Source organism: Hemiscyllium ocellatum, chromosome 3, assembly GCF_020745735.1.
Source record: "Hemiscyllium ocellatum isolate sHemOce1 chromosome 3, sHemOce1.pat.X.cur, whole genome shotgun sequence".
NCBI classification, from domain to species: domain Eukaryota; kingdom Metazoa; phylum Chordata; class Chondrichthyes; order Orectolobiformes; family Hemiscylliidae; genus Hemiscyllium; species Hemiscyllium ocellatum.
The window spans coordinates 122,907,952-122,917,582 of NC_083403.1; the positions used below are offsets into that span (position 1 = coordinate 122,907,952).

The 9,631-nt window shown below is 38.2% G+C and overlaps 1 protein-coding gene across 1 annotated transcript in view; it reads left to right on the top strand.

Annotated features, from left to right (window-relative positions):
• allc (allantoicase) overlaps window positions 1-1,137 on the top strand; it is a 41,650-nt gene extending 40,513 nt beyond the window's left edge. The window contains exon 11 of the mRNA XM_060855126.1: window positions 994-1,137. Coding sequence (XP_060711109.1) covers window positions 994-1,137 — 144 coding nt within the window. The remainder of the gene's footprint in view (window positions 1-993) is intronic.
• Window positions 1,138-9,631: the final 8,494 nt, after the last annotated feature.

The window sequence follows — 9,631 nt, forward strand, 5'->3', positions numbered from 1 at the left end:
GAGCCATTTTTTGGCTGTATGACCCCTATACAAATTCTCATTGCAATTAAAGGTTCAGTACGTCCGTAGGTGATCTGGATTATCCTCCATGTTAATAACAATATAACTACTGTCACTACTTTGAATATGTGCACATATTGGTTGTGCACTACTGTTTTCAATCTGTTCTTCCGCACACTGTACGTTGACTCTTTCATAATGATTGTCATCAGTTTCTTCTTCAGCTCTCTGGTATAAATGTCAACTACCTTGGGGATGTATATTTGCTTTAAGCCCCTTAAACTTGTCTTAGACCTTCATCTCAATTATAAAGTAATAAAGAAAATTGATATTGTTAAGACATGTCATCCTTGATACTCTTCCCTCAGGTAGTACTTGGAGTTCAGGTCAATAAAATCTATTCCTTAAAACCCAGAAAAAAATATCTATTGAAAGGATCATAATTTAGAGTACTGATAACCACACTTCATTCTGTTAATGACATCTTGGGCCATTCTAAGATACTAGTTCTGACACTCTTTATCCTCCTGACAACATAACATGCTTCCTTTAATTACTTCAGTACACTGTTATAGGATAAAATTTACACTTCTGCTGTTGTGTTGTTTCAATTAAGGAGGATTACTTTAATGATAAAAAGTGTTTGATTATCTTCTGTTACTCCTTTTGCTTGGTTAAAAGCACAAATAATGTAAATTAGGAAAGTGAAACATAACATTAGAATAATATGCAAAAAGACAAGGGGCATGGGACTAAGCAGCTCATTATGAGGTCTAATACCTGTAGCATCCTCTATTGTTTGATTCTGTGTCAGAATGCTTCATTGTGTCATTGGTACATGATCTCATTGTGAGGGCAATAGCTCATAGTTCTTCTTATGCTTCATCTCCTTCTAAAGGGTAAGTTTTCAAAACAGTTTAATTTGAAGAAAATGCCCTTTCTCATCATAGTTAGCATGTAATGACTGCTTTTTCTGTTTTATTTCAATTTTAGCTCAAACCACACCAGCAACACTCCTTCCCCATGGAAATGAAAGATATTCTAACTCATGTGCGACTGACAATTAAGCCAGATGGTGGGATCAGTAGGATGCGGCTCTTGGGATATCCATGCCCTCTTCCCTCAGGAAACCTGTGAAAAGAATCTCTACAAATGCATTCCAGTTTTTTCTCTCAATTATATCAATTTTGCTGGAAATATACTTGTGCTGGATGGCCAACTTTTCTTTATTCCAGTTTGTTTTGTGTCATTTGCATTACTAAACTGTCGGCTTCTTAAGAGGAAGTTAGAAGATGAAAATTATGACAGAAATCTTCTCTCAAATCCCAATTATATCGTTTTTATTACTGCAGTAGAGTTGCAAAGGCAATGAACCTAAATGAAATCTTAACTAGTCTGATTCTATAACTTATAAATAATGTGTTCAAGTATCTCTGTAAATCCTGGTTCTAATCTCTGCTTGAGTCAATTATTGAGGTTGTAAAGGTTTCCTTGTTTTGAGTAAAATGAAGAACTGTTGCCAAGGGAAGAATTGTCAATGCCTGTGTCTTGTTTGCTCTGTAGTGGCTGTGCCTATCAATTCAATTTTAAGGGGTCTATTAAACACCACCTTCTCCCCACCCCTGTCCATCTCACCCCACCCTTTGCAAGGAGAGCTGATTAGATACAAACATAGCTAAAGATTTTCAGGGATTCTTGCAAGCAAGTGGAATGGAATGTCTATTTTTACCCGGCTATATCTGAGGCATAATGTTTGAGGTGACCCCCTCCTTCTCCTCATCTATTAATGATGGGGAAGTTCTACCTTAAATGGACTCCCGAAGAAGTAGCAATTGCCAGGCTGTGGCATATTCAAGATTAACTTAAATCGCCAGCATATCTCTACACTTTAATCTGGCTTATTTCAGAACTGAATAGGATGCATGCAGATTTTTAGAGCCTCTTTTTCACTCTTAAGCAATATTCAATAACACTCTCTAATTTAAAGAGTTTTGAGAAGATTTGTAGCTCAGGTTGAGGTTCTGGATGTAAGTTTGCTCACTGAGCTGAAAGGCTCATTTTCAGAAGTTTTGTCACTTTACTAGGTAACGTCATCAGTGAGCCTCCGGTGAAACATTGGTGTTATGTCTATTTATGTGTTTAGGTTTCCTTGGGTTGGTGGTGTCATTTCCTATGTTCGGGATGCAATTTCCTGGTCTTCTTCTTGGGGGTGGTAGATAGGGTCCAAATCAATGTGTTTGTTGATAGAGTTCTAGTTGGATTGCCATACTTCCAAGAATTGTTATGCGTGTCTGTTTGGCTTGTCTCAAGATGGATGTGTTGGCCCAGTCAAAATGGTGTCCTATGTAAGTATACTTGATCTTGCAAAGTATTTTGTAAATCTGTACTGGATCTAGTGGACTTAAAAGATTCTATACAGACAACAAACATTATTTACAAAATACCTTGCAAGAGCTGTAACAAACACTATATTGGGCAAACAGGCAGAAAACTAGCCACCAGGATACATGAACATCAACTAGCCACAAAAAGATATGACCCACTATCACCAGTATCCTTACATACAGATGAAGAAGGACACCATTTTGACTGGAACAACACATCCATCCTCGGACAAGCCACACAGAGGCATGCACGAGAGTTCCTAGAAGCATGGTATTCCAACTGGAATTTATTCAACAAACACATCGATTTGGACCCCACCTACCACCCTCTGAGAAAAAAAAACGGATATGACATAACCAACACAGGAAATGTCATCACCAAATAGGCAATGACATCTCCAACCCAAGGAAACTTAAACACATAAAAAGAAAGTGGGACATAACACCAGCGCTTCACCAGAGGCTCATTGATCTTGTTACATAGTGTGGTGATGAAACATCTCAAAACGAATCTTCCAACTCAGCGAGCAAAGTTACATCCAGAACTCTCTAATTTGAAATATAGATATGTTGAATGTGTGTATTCAGCTAATTGACGGCCACAAGTTACAGGCAATGGTATTATTGTGCAATTGGTTAAGCACTGGTACAACATTACTTTGTGCTATTTTAATGGACATGCTAGTGATTAATGGTTGTCTTAACATTTTAAGGAAAGAAATGTGTTCCAAATATGTTTATGAAATAATATAAACAACTGTAATGTCCATCCTACTACTCCCTTATGTGTAAAATGTATTGTCCTGATATATGGTAGACAACAATGAAGTGCTTCATAGGAGGCTCCCAAGCACTGAGGATGTCACCTAGACAGGGGACGAAACGTCTGCAACACAAATTCCCAGCTCGGCGAACAGACCACAACAATATTTTACTTTTTTTTAAATATCTGATCAATATTATAGGATTAGGGGGCAAATACAATTTAAATAGTAGCTAACAAGCTTAGTTCAATATTGTTTGTGCTTAAGAGAAATCACTGATCAAAGACAATGTTTTAAATGTTATGTGGGTGCCATCTGTGTTAGCATTAAATTGAGTAATTTTTGATGAAATGATCAAAGAGGATATATAACATAAAGATGGATAACTGAATATGTACTCATTGTCTTATTTACTACCTTCGGTAATTCCATTTTTCAGCTAAGACACTACAATGCAGATCCTTTGCACTTTTCTGATAGATATAAAAGATCACATGTGATTTAATGAAAAGCAGGAGAATCTTAACCAACGTTTGCCTTGCAACTAGTAGCTGAAATGATTGCTGTCAGTGAGAACCTGCTGCGTACAAATTGGCAGCTACATTTCCTATGTTACATAGATTAATTAGTAGTAAAGCATTTTAGAAAGTTCTAAGGTCATGAAATGTCATATATGGATGGAAGCCTTTCTATGACAGATGTATCTGTGGGGAGAGAAAAACTTGTTGGGCTGATTTAATAAGTTGATTGGTCTTTACTGCTTTCACAATTCTCCACATTTTCAATTACTTGGCTGAAGTAGTATTTTCTCGATGCCCCTGCTTTCAAGGGAGGAGAGAAAATGGTGTAAAAAGGAAATAAATAGATATATCAGTTTTACTACTTCCAGATTGCGAAGATTGGGTAAGTCAATGTTTATCTGCTGAAAAAAAAATAAGGGTAAGTTGCACTGATTGTGTTTCTGGTTTGCTGAAGAAACATATGATCATCGTATATGGCAAAGAGATCAAGTTTGTCTCCAGAATCTTATAAAGTTCTAGATTAGGGAGTTATTCATTAACTGAAGATGTGCAGGGCTAAATAATGCAAGCACTTTAACTTCAATGTGAAATGATGTAAAATTACAATTTTATTTGGATCCCTGTAATGATGAGCAGGGAGTAAATGTATTCTACTTAGGTATTTCATGTATCTTCAGTGGATGGAGACTTCCTTTAAAATTTCCAGACTGCTTAATGTGAAAAAATATATAAATTACTCACTATAAGTGCAGAGTCGTTACTTTTCTGGATGAACATTAGATTCTGTCTGCTACAAGGAAAAGAAGGTCGTCTTCTGGAGAATTGGAAAGATGCCAAGCTCTTTAAGAAAATTCATCCAAGATTGGCATAACTTTCCTTACTTGGACTTCTTTGGATATACGAGCTCAACAAAATTTGCATGAAAATCCATATATATTAGGCATTTCATGATGCTGTAACATTTTTAGTGTCATGGAAATTTCCCCACCAGGGTTACGGAAGTAACCTTGAGCGTAGACTTTAAATACAGAATTGCAAAATATAACAATGAGTTAGTTCAACAAACATCCTTTGTGGAAAAAAGTGCTTTCGCATTTACGTGACATTTTGCTGTTCATGCAAAGAGCATAGAAACCATAAGTAGCAATCAGTATGAGTTTTCAAGCAATAGGTCATGCCTCACTAATCGACTGGAATTCTTTGAGGAGGTAACTGAAATGAGAGGAGGAGGGTTAGCCAATGAGTTTTTGATACGTGTACTTTCAGAAAGCCCTTGATGAGATTTTTTATCTCAGACAATTAAAGAAGGTAGTGAACCTTGAATCTAACAGCAGATTAGTTTTGGGAATTGGCGAGACAATCGAATATAGAAGGTGGTGAGTAAAATACTTCATGTGCTGAAAACCAAAACCATAAAACAATGTAACTAAAGAGTCAAAGAGTGTGGTGCTTGAAAAGCACAGCCGGTCAGGCAGCATCTGAGAGCAGGAGAAACGATGTTTCAGGCATAAGCCCTTCATCTGAAATAAGGCTTTTGGGCCAAGGGGGCTTAGAGATAAATGGGAGGGGGAGAGGGTGGCATGCCCTCCACATCCCTCCCACCCGAAATACATAAACCTGATTGCCCCAGTCAACACATTGTCTCAGCCTGCTCCTGCCCCACCGAACTTATCTCCACATACCTTGACACTGTCCTGTCTCCCTTAGTCCAGGAACTCCCCACCTACATTTGGGACACCATCCATGCCCTCCACTTCCTCCATGACTTCCGTTTCCCGGCCATTGTGAGCGAGGCCAAGTTGCTGGTGGCACATCAGAGCCAAACTCCAGGACTGGACTTACCTTCATCTTGGACCTCCAGTTCCTGTACACATCTATCCACCATGACGAAGGCTTCCAAGCCCTCTGTTTCTTCCTCTCATGCTGACCCAACCAGTACCTTCCACTGACATGCTCATTCAACTAGCTGAACTGGTCTTCACCTTCAACGCCTTCTCTTTCCAATCTTCCCACTTCCTCCAACCCCTCCCATTTACCTCTCAACCCCCTTTGGCCCACAAGCCTCATTCTTGATGAAGAGCTTATGCCTGAAACACCCTGCTCCTCAAATGCTGCCTGATCTGCTGTGCTTTTCTAGCACCACATTCGTTGACTGTGATCGCCAGTATGTGCGGTCCTCATTTTCTCCTAGCTGCAACTATGCAGCAGATTAGACAGCATCAGTGAGGGAACAGGCAACTGAGGTTTCAGGTTCAGATCTTATTAATACATCGATGAGTTCATCCTGATGGCTGGAATACTTGGAAAGTTCAAGTACAATCAAATTCTACAGCTGTGCTCCTGGTCCATGGACTAGGAGCACTTAAGGCAGATACTTTACCCCAGGTCTCTTGTGTTTATATATGCAGATACTTGAAGTAGCAGCAATGTCAGCTCAGAAATGTGAGAAATGTGAGAACTCACCGATTGAAATTGTCGGTGTGGTGGCGAAAGTAACGGGAGAAGAAGATAATAGGGCAGCTGGTATCAGGACAATTCCCATACCCACCATCTTATTCTCAGCTCTGGGACCCTTGCTCAACTTTAAGATTATTTTCTAAGGAACCTGTTCAGAGTTATTATTTCATACCTCTGGAGTCAGTCGGATTTGAATACAGGCTCCCCTGCCCAGAGGTAAGGACTCTACCATTACACTAAAAGAAACCTAAGCTCAACTTTAACACCCGGCTACCTATTAAGGCCCTTAAATGATCAATTAATGACAACTTAAAACCCTCCATGCCAGGGCTGTGATTCTCTGTTCCTGGCAAACATGAACAGTGGCAGCCTTCATGATTGGTAAAATGGTTGGCCTGCTGCCAGCTAGGGGTGTGAGGTCCTTGACCTGTCTATTTCTTTGTATGATCATTGGGAGAGGGGTCAGAGGCTGACTACTTTACACCACTTCTTCCATCCTTTTCCCTGACCTCCAGTATCCCCTCTTCTGGTTTCTTTAAATCTGCAGTCCCTACCACAAAACGTTACCCACCTTGTCTGCCAGTCTTGGTCTTTGGCTTTGCTGTTTCACCAGCAACTTGGCCTCTGAGGCCACATGGCTGCTCACAATAGCTGCCATTACAGATTGGCTAAAAGATGAGGGAGGTCATTACAGTCACTTGAAGGGATGCATGAAAAGGACCTCTAAGTGACCACTTATGTGCCTGATAGAAATCCAGCAGGCTTACATCCCAGCTAGCAAGAATATTGTTCATAGAAGACATGTTTTCCCACATTGTGAAGGTGCACCATCAACTTGACCATGACTAATTCATTACATATCAATAAGAAATATGTGCAGTGATTATGTTGATGTTAGATTAATAAAATGCTTTTTTAATTCTTTGAGAGAATATTAGCAAAAAATGGATGAGTTTAGTTTACTACTGCTTGTAATATTGATTATTAAGATTCATACTATTCAACCATACCATTGTAATGTCAAACAAACCTTTAATTGAATAATGCAATTAAGAGAACTATATTAGCTGAAATGCATCATTTGGTCTAAAGCTCAAGCCATATGGCATCACTTTTCAGCTATTCAGCAACTTTGTATTTAAACCAGACCACTTTTTAAAAGTATACATACAAGACGCTAATTGTTGCCTATATCCTCAGAGCATTGAAATCCCGAATCAATGGAATCAGTTTATTTGTGTGTGCACTGTTGGTGATAAACACAATTTCTCAACTCTCATCAGCAGCACACATTTGGAACATGTTCCCATTTTGTCACTAACTCCAAATTAGTTCTTTCCAACGTAGATATTAATATTTTTCTCCTGCTTATTTTGGCCTTTGTGAGCTTTCATTTTTTAATGCTTAAGAATGAAAGAAGGAACAGTAGCTAGTTGCAGTTTATCAATGGGGAAAAGCTCGGCTGACTCAATGTGCACCTGGACAGATTTCACTATTTGTCATGACTAATGGTGTTTCATAATATTGTGTACTGACCTCAACTGTTCTTAATATTTGTTAATGACTTATGTAACAGAGTAGAGAGCCACATATCCAATTTGCTGATTGCATAAAGATAAGGTGGTGTAGAAGGTAGTGGGGGGTTGAAGCATAGAATTACAAAGATATTATTAGATTAAGTAGATAGGTGAAACTATGGCAGATGAATTTCAGCATGAAGTCATCCACTTAAGAATCAATAAAGATTAAATTATTTCTTCACATGGAGCTTAAAAGAAATGTAAGGGTCTGTGTACAGATACAAAACATAATCAAAAACATATAGAGAATATTAACCTTTATATGTAAGGGACTAAAATATAAAAAGGAATTATAATTTTCTGCATCTGTACAAAGTCATCACTATGCCACATCAAGAGGACTTTGTATGGTTCTTGACACTATATCTGAGAATGATAGGTTGACCTTGGAAGGAATTCAATGCATTTTCCCAAGACTTTAACAGGTAAATGAAGAAGGAAGTACACAAGTTCTATTTTCCTTTAAAAAAAAAGGTTAAAGCATAATTTAGGTTAAATGAAAAGGATTGACAGAGCTGATCAAAACATCTGCTCACGGAGGAGTCAAAGGCCTTGAAACCAGAGCAAAGTCACTGAGAAGAAAATTCAAGGACCACTTTCTTGTGTAATTCCCATCCAAATGTAGAGCCATCTTCCACAAAAAGCCATAAATTGATAATTTGAGAAATCTGTGATCAATAGATTTTTGCTAGTGAAGTGTATTAAGGAATGTAAAGCTAAGGTAGGTGGATGCAGTTAGGGTGCATATCAACCAAGCTCGTATTGAATACTAAAACAGGCATAAGGGGCTGAATGGCCAGCTCAGGTGCTGATGTTACTTGTAGTTTCTGAAGCATACTAGCTTAAGATTTGATCTTAACCTCTTCTGTCCATCTAATTCAGCCAACCTGAGACATCCAATCCAATGAACCTAGTAAGGGCTTAATTTTCTGAATCTCTGTGACACTTTGTGTGTGTATATATGTTTTACACACACACACTTTGAAAGTTTAGTTTAGATGATGCTTTGCAACCCTAAAACATGTTTTCCTATTAGCTGATCAGAAAACAGCCATCCTGAGGCATCTATAGCCCAATGGTCTAATTTTATCTGAAGGATGAAATGTGATAACAGGAACAGAAAACGATAATGACACGCCAAAACAGATTATAAATAAGCAATGGTATAATGAGTCAGGTTCTCATAACCTTTGTCAGCATGGTGTGCCTTGTTGTTTACCTATGGTGTCTGCAGACTTCTAGTATACAGTTGCAGTGCAAAGCTTTAATCCTCTGCCAAATGAAGGACATATTTAATTTGACTGACTTTACACAGAAGTCACTTCCCTATCCCTAAGACTATAGGTGAATTCAGAACTTTTCTACCAAATGAGAAATAGCACTGAGCCCAGACGACATACCTTTAATTTCAATTCATGTTTTTTTAAGTGCAAATATGAATGCGTTCAGGAGTTTCTTTGGAAATCAGGTATTGTGGAAATTGTGGGACATTTACCTTGCATGAGCTGTGGCTCGGATCTTCCTGGAATAAAGTATTTACAATATAAACAATGCAAAAACCAACTCACAAATGATATATATTTAAAGACATGCACCACGTTCCCCATGAGAGTTTCGTATTTGCCTTCCCCAACTTCTCTGTGAGGAATTCCTTGTTGATATTTTATATTTTTTATTTCAATTGATTTTAAAAATTCTTTCCATTGATATTGTTTGAAACATAATTTAAGGTTTGAATTCTTAGTTGTTTACTTACAAAATAAAATAGGATAATTTCTCATAGTTGCATGCTTTCTGGCAGCACTTCAGAAAATGCTGCAGTTTGACTGTGTGTCATGTAAGTTTTGTGGCATACATTTGGACATGGTTGTCCATGCTCACACATTTAAGAGATTGAGGGGTAAGCATATACTATACCTGCACCA